The sequence below is a fragment of the Chaetodon trifascialis genome, chromosome 11 (genome assembly GCF_039877785.1).
Source record: "Chaetodon trifascialis isolate fChaTrf1 chromosome 11, fChaTrf1.hap1, whole genome shotgun sequence".
NCBI classification, from domain to species: Eukaryota; Metazoa; Chordata; class Actinopteri; order Chaetodontiformes; family Chaetodontidae; genus Chaetodon; species Chaetodon trifascialis.
The window spans coordinates 27549620-27565072 of NC_092066.1; the positions used below are offsets into that span (position 1 = coordinate 27549620).

A 15453-nucleotide genomic window follows, 5' to 3' on the forward strand; every position below is an offset into this window, starting at 1 on the left:
GACATCACCCTCCTCTCTCTCTCTCTCTCTCTCTCTCTCTCTCTCTCTCTCTCTCTCTGCCTGTCTCTTGGCTGTTGGCATACCATTTGAGCTCAAAGTAAAGACTTTTGTTAAAAGCCCCTTCTGAGAAACACACACACACACACACACACACACACACACACACACACACACACACACACACATATATATATATATATATATATATATATAACTGAGTTGAAACAGCCTCAAATCCTGCAAGGTCCAGACTGGTTTCCAGCACCATGGACAGATCCTACTGTTACTTTTAGCAGCTTCTGTAGAAAGTTTAACTTCATACTCTTACAGCTTTTATCAAATATCAAACAGTTCTCAAAACATTCAGATCAATCACCAAATCATTGTACACAATGCAGTGCAATACTTCATTTATCCAACATAAGGCTGCCTCACTCAAAACCTTATCCAAACTGTTGCCACAGAATTGCAAGAATACTGTTGTTCAAAACAGTATTGTAGAGTTTAACATTAAACCAGAAAACAGACCAAGACCTAAAGTTCATGGATGGGGCTGACCATAAAAAGACAAGAAGGTCTCGAAGGTTCATTGTCTTTACTGTTATCTGTTCTATTGACTGCTCTTCAGAACAAACTCACTGCTCTGACTCTTTTGGACTAAATATGGTCTGATATAAATTCAGTGAACCAGAATGTGTAGGTGGGAAATCATCTTTTATAAGCCAACTTTATATTCAACTTTTGTTGCTTAAAAAATAACATATTACCAGCTGGGTGGCTACTCAACAGGTAGAGCGGTCATCCACTTATCGGAGGCTCAGTGGCCCCTGCATTCTACATGTCAAAATATACTTGGACAAGATTCTGAACCCCAAATTGCTCCTGATGCTGTGTTATCGATGTGTGACTGTGCATGTGAATAGTTACTGCTTGTAATGACCAGGTGGCTTCCTGGCCACCTAGTCATACTTTAAAAGCACTTTGAGTGGTCGTTAAGACTAGAAAAATGCTAAATAAACGAACCAACCATTTACCATATTAGGAAATTCTGTGATAAGAGGCTCAATTTCAACTTTCCAAGGCACTATGGAAGAAATGGTTTCAAAATAATATTTGGTAGGTTTACTAACAACTGGGACAAAACATTCTGTTTTGAGTCAAGTTTCTCAAGGGTCAAGTGTGTCAGTCAGATTTCAATACCTTTCAGTAGATCACCATGCACATGGCAGTGCTTAAGTAGAAGAAGGATGAGGAAAAAAGGGCTCTGTGCACATAGGTCAAATGCAAGTCAGACAAATATTTAAGGAAAAATGAATCTCAAAGTTTTTAATAGCATCAAGTAGGACACACCTGTGCGTTGTTTATGAATTAGTTTATTCTCATGGGTAATGCTGTTGCTATTGTATTTCCATCAGTTAAAATACATCGGAAGCTTCACAGATACATTTGCAACAAAAGCTAGGGAAAAATCAATACAGACAGCAACCAGAAAATAAAAATAACACATCTCAGAGGTCCCTATATATATATATATATATATATATATATATATATATATATATATATATATATATATATATATATATATATATATATATATATATATATATATATATATATATATACACAGTGGATATAAAAAGTCTACACACCCCTGTTCAAATGCCAGGTTTTCGTGATGTAAAAAAATGACAGCAAGACATATAATTTCACAACTTTTTCCACCTTTAATCTGACCTATAACCTGTACAATGCAAGTGAAAAACAAACAGAAATCTTTCAAGGGGGTGAAGTAAAAATAAACAACTGAGATAATGTGGTCGCATAAGTGTACACACCCTTTTATAACTGGGGATGTGGCTGTGTTCAGATTTTACCAATTACATTCTAACTCATGTTAAAGCATCAGCACACACCTGTCGCCAAGTAAAGTGCCTCTGATCAACCCCAAATAAAGTTCAGCTGTTCTAGTAGGCTTTTCCTCACATTTTTGTAGCCACATCTTCCAGCACAAGCCATGGTCCACAGAGAGCTTCCAAAGCATCAGAGGGATCTCCTTATTCAAAGATATCAGTCAGGTGAAGGCTACAAAAGAATTTTCAAGGAATTAAACATACCATGGAACACAGTGAAGACTGTCATCATCAAGTGGAGAAAATATGGCACAACAGTGACATTACCAAGAACAGGACGTCCGTCCAAAATTGATGATAAAACGAGAAGAAAACTAGTCAGGGAGGCTACCAAGAGGCCAACAGCAACACTGAAGGAGCTGCAGGAATTTCTGGCAAGTACTGGCTGTGTAGTACATGTGACAACAATCTCCCGTCTTCTTCATATGTCTGGGCTATGGGGTAGGGTGGCAAGACGGAAGCCTTATCTTACAAAGAAGAACATCCAAGCCCGGCTTAATTTTGCAAAAAGACATCTGAAATCTCCCAAACGCATGTGGGACAATGTGTTATGGTCTGATGAAACCAAGGTTGAACTTTTTGGACATAATTCCAAACGGTATGCTTGGTGCAAAAACAACACTGCACATCACCTAAATAACACCATACCTACAGTGAAGCATGGTGGTGGCAGCATCATGCTTTGGGGCTGTTTTTCTTCAGCTGGAACTGGGGCCTTAGTCAGGGTGGAGGGAATTATGAACAGTTCCAAATACCAGTCAGTGTTGGCACAAAACCTTCGGCCTTCTGTTAGAAAGCTGAAGATGAAGAGGAACTTCATCTTTCAGCACGACAATGACCCAAAGCATACACCTAAATCAACAAAAGAATGGCTTCACCGGAATAAGATTGAGGCTTTGGAATGGCTCAGCCAGAGTCCAGACCTGAATCCCATCGAACATCTGTGGGGTGATCTGAAGAGGGCTGTGCACAGGAGATGCCCTCGCAATCTGTCAGATTTGGAGCGGTTTTGGAAAGAAGAGTGGGCAAATATTGCCACATCAAGATGTGCCACGCTGGTAGGCTCCTACCCAAAAAGACTGAGTGCTGTAATAAAAGCCAAAGGTGCTGCAACAAAGTATTAATTTAAGGGTGTGCATATTTATGCAACCAGGTTATTTTAAGTTTTTTATTTTATATTTTTCCCCTTTAAAGGTTTCAGTTTGTTTTTCACTTGCATTGTACAGGTTATAGGTCAGATTAAAGGTGGAAAAAGTTGTGAAATTATATGTCTTGCTGTCATTTCATTTTCATTACATCACGAAAACCTGGCATTTGAACAGGGGTGTGTAGACTTATATACATGTATATACATGTAGAATAAAGGCTTGCAGTATTTCACTCTATGTGTAATGAATCTATATATGAGCTTCACTTTTTCACAATATTCTAATTTTTTTGGACTGCACCTGTATATGCTGCAACATGAGCTTGTCTAGACACTTGTCTGACTACAGTAACTTAGCCATCCATGACGTCATATACTTTACTGTGGCTGCAACTACGTGTTGACACTTGTATACATGTTTCAGAAGTAAACAAAAGTACGTAATTCAAGCCAGTACATACAGGTTTATAATTTTTGCCATCCTTATCTTTTCATTGCCATTACAACAAAGGTTGTTATGTATGAACTTACTTGACATACAAGGCAATACAGCACAACTTTCAACTTTACAACTTTGCTTGCTGTTTGTGAAGTCTGCTGTTTTAGTGTAGCGACATCTCATATAATTTCCTGTCGCTACAAAATTCATCTTGTGCACTACCAAAATTATTCCATAATCAACACTAATATATGCATAGTGTATGGAGTGTTATTGAATACTGTGAACTCTTCTAGAGAGCTATGCACTACAACTTTTGGAGTTGGCCTGCTTTGATCTGGTTTACTGGTTTACTACTGTAGCTGGAGCTCTTCCTCAAATTTCATCCAGTATGATAGAGAGCAACGTTTGCATAGCACATTGTTGGTGCACAACACTTTCTCATCATAATCAACAATGTTTACACATGGATGTGGCTGTTTGCAACATCTGCAAATGATCATGCTGCACCTGGGGCTACTGTGCAAACATTCCCAAAGCCTTAGGTTAACTGGGAAGTGTAAAAGTAAAGTACGGATTGACATGTCCAACTTGTGCAGTTTGGACGAATACAGGAAATCCAGGTACACTCTCCAAAGAGTTATTAGCAGTGCAATAAAGCAAGAAACAATAAAGGGACAAAGTGCGGTCTAACTACTAAGGCTCCAGCACCAGAAAGATGTTGAGAGATGTTGTCTGGACTAAGAACTAACACAGATAATAAAAGGAAAACCAGCAGTGCTGAGATAATGTCTGCATCACTCCCAGATGAACTGAGCACCTTCTATGCATGCTTCAAGAACAACTTTATGGCTGAGGAGGTACGAAGGGCCCAGGATTCCTGCTTGCTAGTAATATCTAGGCTGGGTATGTACAGATCCTTTGAAAGGATCAATCCATGCGAGGCACCTGGACCTGATGACATCCCTAGCTAGGAAAGTGTGTACACTGGCAGATGTCTTCACAGGCATTTTCAACCACCTACTGTTCCAGTCTTTCGTCTCCACATGTTTCAAGACCACCATTGTTCCTGTCTCCCAAAAGACTAAAGCCCTCTGCCTGAACAACAAAGCCTTCATCACCTCCTCCCTTAACGCCATCTCTCTAGCTCTAGGTAGAACACTGGAGCATGTGAGAAAAATATTCTCACACGTTCATTGACTATAGTTCAACAATCAATACTGTTGTGGTGTCCACGCTTGTTATCAAGATCAGACACTTAGACCCCTGGCTGTACAGTTAGGCACCCCTACATCCTCCATGACTCTCAACACCTGCACCCCTCAGGGCCGCATGTTCAGCCCTTTCCTGTACTCCCTGGTCATATACTAAAGTGTGGCCACCCACAGCTCCAGCACAATCATCACGTTTACTGATGACACAACTGCCATCGGTCTGATCACAGACAATGATGAGACAGCCTCTAGAAAAGAGATCAGAGCCCTGCCATCAGCAAAACAAATGAGCTGAATGTGGACTCCACATAAATAAATGGACACCAGGTGACACCATCACTGAGACTATGGTGGCTGATGTGGTGTGCACATTCAAACACAGGATCCAGAAAGCCGTTTCAATGATTCATTTTCCATCAAATGATTGGTGGATGATTTAGTCTAAAGGATTAAAGGAAAAGTATCACCAGTGATGCAAACAATAACAAGAAGACAAATAATAGTCAAATAACTTAGGTCAACTTAGGTTCGATGACTTACATCAGTAATGCATCACCAATCTGGCAGGTATTCAGGTGCTCCTTTGTCCTGTCTCAGTGGTTTGGAGGGAAAAGGGCAAGACAGGCCTACAGGGTGGGGTTTTATAACCTTGGAGGGAGTGGTCAGAGCTTGAGTGGCAGGCTGAGCAACTGAGTGAGACTTGGGATTGTTAACAGAGTCAGTGTTTTTTGGTGCCTCAGAGTTCACACCAGCAAAGACCTGACCTGGGCCTACATCGCAAAGACAATGGCTCTTCTTCCTCTGCAGGCTGAGGAGGATGCATTTCAGGATACTCTGAAAAGTGCACTGTTGAGAGTATCCTGATTTATTGCATCACCATCTGCTATGGCAATTGCACCATCCTCACCTGTAAGGCTCTACAGAGAGTGGAGAAAACTGCTCAGCAACTGTGGAGGATCTCTCCATTCTGCAGTGAAAGAAGAAAGCCATCAGACCTTGCCACCCTAGCCATAACCTGCTCTGCCTGCTGCTGTCCAGCAGATGGTACTACAGCATCCAGTCCTGCATTGCGAGGCTCAGGGATAGCTTCATCCTGCAGGCTAGAAAGATTATTGAGCTCTTCAGCCCATCACTATGTCACTCACACCAGCAGTGTATTTGTAAATGTTTCGGCATGATGCTCAGTGATACTCTGAGTTTCCTGTTGTTTGTGACTGTTGCTGTTCTTGATATAACCATATTTTAGATGTTCCTGTTATACCATTCACCTGCTTTATGTGCAGATTGATTTGATTAAATTCCCATTATAGACATATAGCACACCATCACAAATCATGACCTCAACAATGATATGTTAGACTCAAGTGAAACATGTGACAGTCTGGAACAAGCATCACCAGTTGACAAAGTACAGAGCACAGCATTTACCCCTCTTGCTTGTGTCTGTCAGCCCTAACAATCTATATATTCAAAAGAATAACACAATAAAATAAATCACTCATTAAAAGTACTTGGAATATGCAAGTCAGCAGTAATCAGCAAGATAAACCTGTTCATAATGATGCATATTAATTATAATGAATTAGTTTAATGTATCAGCTCTGCCTTCAAAGGCAGGGACTTCATTGGCAACCCATCAGCAACAGTGAATGCAAGACAAATCATCTGTAAATACTGTGAATATATGTAAACTGATTCTGATACAGTACTTATATTAAACATGCACCATTATAGTGTTTATTTTTACATGCAATAAGTAAGACAAAACAGTGACAAACGTGCAGTAAAGATTAGAGTAGCCAGCTATGTTTGGGTTTAACTCTGGTTTTCTGGTATCACAAACCTGGCTCACTTTTAACTGGGAAGATTACTGTGGTGGCGTATAGTACACTGCATGGCTAACAGCTCAAGACAGGGTTAAGTACAGAGAATTAGTTCAACATTGTCCAACAGTCTGACTCCTGACCAATTAGATCACTGACCATATCTACAGGGATACTTACAGGGACAAAAGTGCTGAATTCACAATAAAGGTACAATTAACGAGGATCATAAGAGAGAAATTCTGAAATGGAACTAAAATAACAAAAATAAATAAAAATATTCAGACAGAGCTTGAGAGATTACTCTCTCCTGTATACTGTACATACCATTATGGGATGTTGACATTTTGTCCCATCTACTGAGTTTTAAGTTGAAAGGTCAACATGATCATGACTGCAGGAAACAGGAACTAAAGCATTCATTATTTCTTGCGTGGCACCTTGTCACCAAGCGGTACTTCAACCATCAGTTTCTGCAAAGACCATAGAGGGATGTTAGTGTCATCAAAATAAACAACAATTGTTAATTTTAATAATAAGAATAATTAAATATGTAAAAAAAAAAAAATGTATAGAACATATTGGTTCATGCAGTCTGATACACAGAATATACAGAGTATAAAGTTCATGAAATCCATTCAAATAAGCTGTGCCCTATGGATTGTTCATTAATTGTTTTTTGTGTCTTTCAGACCATGGTGGAGGTCTCACTGTGGTCTGGAAGGATCACTTTCTGCCCGACTGGTGAGCACAGAAACATTTACAACTTCTGAAGCAAAACTAACTAAAATTGATTGGTTAAAGCCATTCTATTGTGGTTAAATTTATGGACCTCCTGTGCAGCAGCCTGACTTCCTGTCGTATTATTAGGCTGAACGAAGTGTTATTAGTTGGTGATTTTAAGCTGCACATCAAATTGAGTAGCCACTGAATTGTTTACAATTACTGCTGCATAATATCTATTTTATGTTTGGGTCATGGTTTTGTGTGAATGTGTATTTCTTCATGTATTCATATGAACAGGTAACTTTAACTGTAATTATGAGCTGATCATCAAAGCAATTACAATTCATCCTCAGGGTAACATGAATATCTGAACTCAATTTCATGGCAATCCATCTAACAGTAGACATTTCACACAAAATGATAAATTCAAACCTGATGGTGGCACTAAAGGACAAGTGAGGGGATCACCAACATTTTTAGTTTTTTTTTTCCCCATTTGGGGAACATGAATGTGGACCAAAGGGGCAGACTAAGCAACTGACAGACCCACAAAGCCATCCATAGAGCTGTGGCCATAGCTAAGTCACATTTACCAATTAAACACATGTACTGTTTGCACACACACACACACACACACACACACACACACACACATGCACAAACATACATGCACATGCATCCACAAACACACACACTCACCTTGAGCAGTCTGCTGTAGTAGGTGAAGCCATCCTCTTCATCCCTGTGGGTGTCTTCCACCTTGTACCTCTTGCAGGCCAGCAACAGCTCATTGGAACTGTAGAGGGGGGCTGGGTCGATGGAGTGGCAGTTGATCAGGCTGACCAGGTACTCCCTGTAATGCTTCCTGAACAACAGTACACTACCATGTTAGCATTATGACATAGCACATCATGGCAGCCTCCTGCTAATACTGATGATAAAACTCTGAATTGATGGTGTAACAAAGTCAGAATAAGCTTTTGTGATTTTGCCCATTAAAGTAAAACTATACCCTTTTTAGAACATGGGTCTTTTTCATAGTTTATACATTTTTTTGGATCAGTTTTGATAACATTTTACTTATCATCAATTCAAATATATTAAATACATTCAAATATTGACCAGGAATTTTATTTATAAAATTTAATCTCATGTACTTTAACTCCAGAAAAAAACTTTTGTTTAAAGCAGACTTATATTATCGGAGGACTTTATTTCTAATTTTAGTAATATAAATCATTATTAGAAAGAGAACCCTCCAGTTTTAACTGCTGACTAGATACATTTAGTATACTGTACATTTCCATAGCACTAAGTTCATCAGCACAATAGTCATGTTAACCTCCGGGAAGTTGGAAAAGAGGTGCTGAGCTTGCTGCTTTTGTTAATAACTGTTGGTGCCACCCTGATCACATTACTGTTAAGGAAACTTTCTGCAGCCCTGCCATTGGACTGTTAGCCATGCAGCTACATCCATATTATATGCCTATGGAGTTTTCACACACTCTTGGTTGTTGTTTCCATTGCCCCCTCCAGTAACATGGCAACCATGTGTGACGTCATCCATTGTGTTACTGCGAGACTCCAGACCCTGCACTCCACAGCTTTCTTCATCATCTCCGGTGATTTTAAACAAATGCCGCTGGATGAGACTTTTCCCTTTACATAGTTTGTGGACTGTGCAACCAGAGAGGGCAGGACCCTAGACCTGCTATATGCAAATGTTAAAGAGGCCTACAGTGCAACCACCCTTTCCCGACTTGGTAGATCAGACCACAGCCTGGTTTGCCTTCAGCCCAGGTACAAACCACTGGTCATGCATCAACCCAACCCCACCAGGACTGTGATGAGATGGACTGAGGAGACATATGCTACCCTGCAACTCTGCTTTGAATACACCAAAGCCAATGAGCTCAACCATTTCTTCAACAGATTTGACACACAGCCCCACACTGACCACTCTGTCCAACAGCCACAGAGCAACAAGAATGCGTCCCATTTACTGACCATCTCTGCTGACCAAGTGAGGAGGGAACTACTCCACCCAGCAAAGGCAACCAGTCTTATTGGGACTTTCCTCTTAAATAATTGTTATTTTAATTGCCATCTGCACAAATTAGCATTTGCACATTTTTGTTGTTAGTTTTTACTGTCATTTTTACTTTAATTTGTTATCAGTATTATGGTTATTGTAGTATTATGTCACCTTTATAGTAGCTTGTAACATTGTAGTTTTTTTGACCTGTTTTTCCGGAGATAAGGGCAAATAATACTGAAAAAAGCCCCCATACTCGCAGAGTCCAGCATGTCCCGGTTGGGTCTGAGCACCACAGGCTGAGTCTGGCTGCTGGCCTCCCTCATCTTTCTGCTCTATCACTCCACACAGACCTGCAAAAACAGATAAACAAAGAGAGAGAGAGCAGATCATATGAACTGGAAAACATTATTTAAAATGGCTTAAAATGGCACGTTTACCCAAGATTTACACAAGACATTATTGTTAGGATTTTTGCCCAAAATTAAGATTAGAAACAAATTTAGCCAAGAATGAAAATGAAGGATAATGGTTGTTGACAGTTGTTATTAGTGTTTAAATATTAAATCAGTAGATTATTCTGACTTAATGTTGAACAGTATTTCATATGACAAGACCAAGGCTACAGCTATGCTAGCAGTTCTGTGAGGCTGTACTTGGCACAGCAGGGCTTTGAGTTAAATTATAGTATCAGCATACTAATATGCTCACAGTGACAATATTAAATGATGTTAAACAGGTGTAATGTTTATCATGCTCACCATTGCAGTTTAGTGTGTTATCATTTTAACATTTGGTAATTACAGTAATTATTTGTTGATCATGAGAAACATCAATCAGGCTGCACCTTATATGGAAATGCATGCTACCATCAACTCATGTCAGCACAGATGCCCATGATTTTGACCCCAAGCTGTGACTGGACAGTTGGGCACCTTAAACTCATTTTCTGATAATATAGCATTTATGGATGGCGCTGGCCTCCAGCAGCACTGTAAAGAATGTGGGAGTTATCTTTGATCAGGACATGTCCCTTCACTCCCATATAAAACAAATTTCAAGGACTGCCTTTTTTCACCTACGTAACATTGCAAAAACAGGCACATCCTGTCTCAAAATGATGTGGAAAAATTAGTCCAATCATTTGTAACTTCCAAGTTGGAGAATTGGAATTCCTTACTATAAGGCTGTCCAAATTTGTTGCTGAATCCGCCGGATCTCTCTTAGTTCAAAAAATGTGACAGCCACCTCGTCACATATGAATGTATGGTCAGGATCCCTTGGCAATTGAAAGTTGATTAAAAACGCAGATTTGAACCCTGAGCAAGATAACAAGCCAGCTAAGCTAGCAGACGAGTTAGCCGGATGAGCTGAAGATCTAGCAGAGTCAATAAGTAATAGAGTGAAAGCCAAGCTAGCAACGCAACCGAGCCAAGAGGGAAAGAAACACAGCGACCTGCTAAAAACATGGCAGACCTGGAAACAATCTTACAAGAGATACGAGAGTTCTGCTGGGAGAATTTTGGAAACCTGAAAGAAATCAAAGACGATATCAAGAAGACGAACAACAGGATAGATGACGCCAAACAGCGGATTGTGGAAGCAGAGGAGCATATTCAGAATCTGGAGGAGGCCACTTTGGAGCTCATGGAGCTGCAGACGCAGGTTGAGACCAGAATGACCAACTTGGAGGGCCGTTCAAGGAGGGAAAATGTCTGGATTCACGGGGTGAAGGAAGGAGCGGAAGGAAACGGTCAATCAGTGACCACTTTTGTCGAAAACCTCCTTAGGGAGAAGCTGGACTTCTCCACTGGGCTCGAGTCTCACAACCTCCCAAGGACTCCCCGCCCAGATCCATTGTGATGAAGTTACAAAGTTTCCAGACTAAAGAAGAACTTATCATGATAGTGTGGCAGAAAAAGGGCTTCATGTACGAGGGGAGGAAGGTATTTCTAGACCACGACTGTGCGCCGGAGATTTTGACAAAATACATGGAGGCGAAAAAGGTACTAAGAGATAAGAATATACGTTTCCAGGTGCCCTTTCCTGCGAAACTCCGGATCTGTTACGAGGGAGAGACGCGCATTTACAGCAGAGGAGGCGGCGAAGGACATGGTGGCCCAGGGGCTCTAGGTGGAGGTGGTGAAACCGGCGGAGAACTGGATAGAGCGGATCGAGTGGCTAATGTGGACGATGAGCCGAGCGAAGAATGGACATGGGATAATGGAGACATGGCAGGGGTACAAACAGAAATTGCAAGCCTTCAGGAGAGATCGGGACACATGATGAAACAAAACATTCTAAGGTGAGGATTAGACTGTTTCCAGGAAATATCCTAAGTCTATTAGGAAAACTGAGGTGAGAAACACGTAGCTTTATTTTTGTTAACACTGCAGTGTTTTATACGGGTTCTGGTTGAAATGCTTATATCCTCACAAGCTAAGGACGTCGGGGCAGCACTTAAAGCTGTTGTGGACTTATGAACGATGCTGAACTTTATCAGTGAGGGCGCCCTGCCTCTCGGGAGCAGAGGACATCCCTCAGAACGGACTGAACATCAGAGCTCAGAGAAGGTCAATAATCAGACCTCACCTAAGGAAGTTCATTAAACATTTATGTTAAACTTTTGTTATACGTTGTTTAATGTTCATAATGGTTCTGTAGCAAAAGGGGTAAATATGAAAGGGACGGGAGGAGAGAGACACAAGGCAGGAGGAACAGAGAGACAACATCCAAAAACTGCATTAAAGTAACCTTATATAATGTAAATAAGATGAAAAAAGGAGTCAAGGTGATATTATTACAAGAGACCCACCTAACAGAAAAGGAACATGCAAAGCTTAAGAGGAATGGTTACAATCAAATATTTTCTGCCTCCTACAAATCAGGACACCGGAGAGGGGTGGCTATATTAATTTCGGGGAAGATTTCATTTGAAAAAATATCTGTGACAGAGGACAAAGAGGGAAGGTTTATCATGGTTAAGGGGAAACTAGAGGGAGAAGTGGTAACTTTTCTCAACATCTATATTCCACCAGGCTCAGATTGGAGATTTTATGGACAGATGTTTGATCTGATGACATCAGAGGCGGAGGGTATTTTGATTATTGGAGGTGATCTGAATCAAAGACTTAACTCACAGCAGCTAACTCCTCAGCAGACGGAATACAAAAAAGTGCAATTAGTAAAAAAATAAAGGGTCTGATGTCTGAACTGGGAATTGTAGATGTATGGAGGGATCTGAACCCCACAAGTAAGGATTATACTTATTACTTGTCACCACACAACATATACTCAAGGATTGATTATTTCTTGATGTATGATAAAGATAGACATAGGGTAGAAAAATGGGTAACGCTTCCTTTTACGGTACTGTAATTACCATGTATTTACATGGTAATTACAAGGTAAGTACCATGTAATAAGGAGTAGTTACTGTAAAATTACCATGTAATTACAAGGTAACTATATAGGTAATTACCTTGTACTTTTAAAGTAATTACCAAATCAATTCCAGGCAAATACCAAGTAACTACCTGGAAATAAGTATTAATTACTGGGTAATTATAATGTAATTATATACTAACTATTTTGTTAATTGCCAAGTACTTACTAGGTAACTGCCAAGCAATTTCTTAAGAAGTACCTGGTAACAGCCAGGTAATAAGAAGTAATTACTCAGTAATTATAAAGTATTTATATGGTAACTATGTGATTAATTACTAGGTACTCACTAAGCTATTATTATATTATTTCCTAACAACTACATATAATAATTAGTAATTACTGGGTGTTTCTTAAAGTAATTCCAAGGTAACTGCATAGTAATTAATAATATACTTATTTCATGAGTACCAAGTAATTTTCTGACAACTACCAAGTAACTACAAGGTCATAAATAGCAATTACTGAGTAATTACTAAGTAATACATGGTAAAAACCTTATTATTTACACTGTACTTACTTAGTAAATATATAATACTTACCTAATAACTACTCATCCAACACCATGTAATAATAATAATAACTACTAGGTATTTATTTAACAATTACAATCTTAATAGCTTGATAATTGCCAATTACTTACTTACTCAGTAATTAGTATTTTCCTAATAACTACATGGAAACTACAATGTATTTTAAAGTACTTATCAGCCACTTACCAAATAGGTACCTGGTAACTACCAGATAATATACCCAGCAATAACTGCAAAATTACCATGTGAACTACCATGTTATTGTTATGTTATACCAGGTTATTGATTGTATTTATTTTGTAACCACACAGTAACTACCCTTTAATTGTACCTGACAACTACTGAGGAAGGCTATGTATTGGTAAATACACAGTAAGTACTGTGAAATTTACAAAGAAATTATTATGACACTACCAATTACTTTCCTATTGGCTACCAGGTGTAATTACCAAGACATTATAAGTTTCTACTAGATACTTACCGTGTAATTACTAGGAAATGAAGAGTATTTACTAGGTACTACTAGGTATTTACGCCATGTATTTCCCTAGCAGTCAACTGGTTTTTACTACTTACCTGGTAACTTCTTAGTATTTACCCAGTAACTACAACATTTACCTGGTAATTACAGTTGAACTGTACTGCAAAAGGAAGTGAGGCCTGTTTCCATGCTATTACCTGGTAATTACTCATTCGTTACCCAGGAACTAGAAAAATACCTACCTACAAAGTACCTAGTTATTAAAGTGGAATTGTACTGCAAAGGGAAGTGAGGTCTGTTTCCATGCTATTACCTGGTGATTACTCATTTGTTACCCAGTAAATAGAAAATATCTACCTGGAAATTACATAGTTATTAAAGTGCAACTGTACTGTAAAAGGAAGTGAGGTCTGTTTCCATGTTATTCCCTGGTAATTACTCAGTATTTAGCCCGTAACTAGGAAACTATCACATTACCCAAGACACTTGGACCAAAAATGCTGCAAAACCAACCAGTGTCTATGATACAGTGTCAGAGTACACTGATACAGATACAGAGTCTGATTCTCCCCCTGAACAGCACACTGTATCTGTCAGGAGATTAAGAGTTCCCATCAAAAACCACCATCGCCAGCCATCAAATTACATTAAGATGAATGCATTATGTTTACACTTCCTCACTCAAAACACCTCGCTGTGACAGATATGCAAAAACAAGTGAGCTGCCAAAGATAAACATTTTAATCCAATGGATTTCAAATTCTTATAAAACAATTTCAAAAACAGTGCAAATTTTTAACAGTCAGGCACTTTTTAAAAAAATCAGAATACACTTCTTTTTCAAAAAATAAATAAAAATAACAGTGATAAATAACTATAAATAATAATTACTAAGTAAACAGTCCCAGTCTTGGTAATTCACATCATCATGTGTTTTCTGCAGACCGTTGTGGCCCCAAGCACTGGGTGGGCATTCCACTTTTTGGTCTCTGAAAAGTGAAAACACCCACCTAGTGTAAGCACCCACATGGGCCAGACCGGTCTGCAGTAGACACATGATAATGTGATATCACATGGCTGGTGCTTCACCAGGCCCCCTCATTTTGGCTTACACTTTGTGACATACTCTTATATCTTTAAACAAGCGGCCTAAGATGCCCTCCCTGTGCTCTTTCCCCAGCCACTGGTTCCATTCAATGAACTTCAAGTTAATCTTGAGAGCACTTTCTGATAGGTTCCCTCTGTAGCGGTATATGCTCTCCTTACAGCTCCTCCATGCACGCTCAATGTGTTGTGTATGAGCACCATTCCCAGGGTGAACAAAGTACTGCCAATGATTCACCTGGTAGTGAATATATCCATCCCTGGCCAACCCGTCGTATGCACGCCAACAATCACTGATTATTTGGCTTCCAGGTCTAACGTATTTGAGAATTATCGGGTGCAAGATTCTCCTCGATCGGTTTTCTACAAGTTTCAGCACTGGGCGTCTACGGGACCCCTTGACCTCCATCATCCCGAATACCCAGGACCGCCATCGCCAGGTGTTGCCATGTCGTCCACGTCCATACTGAAAATAATATAAGGTAATTTAAATACCTAAAAATACATAAATAAAATACATTTATTTGAGGACTTTTCAATAATTTCGAGGGTCTTCTATTCAAATTAACTGCCCCCTCATGGCATAGTTTGAGA

General features: G+C 39.5%; 1 protein-coding gene across 1 annotated transcript in view; it reads right to left on the minus strand.

Moving 5' to 3' along the window:
• Window positions 1–6899: 6899 nt before the first annotated feature.
• The window catches only part of rnf31 (ring finger protein 31), a 150507-nt gene continuing 141953 nt past the window's right edge, over window positions 6900–15453 (minus strand). Inside the window, exons 22-24 of the mRNA XM_070974644.1 lie at window positions 9554–9650; window positions 7962–8127; window positions 6900–7009 (exon numbers count right to left, since the gene is read on the minus strand). Of these exons, the coding sequence (XP_070830745.1) occupies window positions 6959–7009; window positions 7962–8127; window positions 9554–9650 (314 nt within the window). The 3' untranslated portion in view covers window positions 6900–6958. The remainder of the gene's footprint in view (window positions 7010–7961; window positions 8128–9553; window positions 9651–15453) is intronic.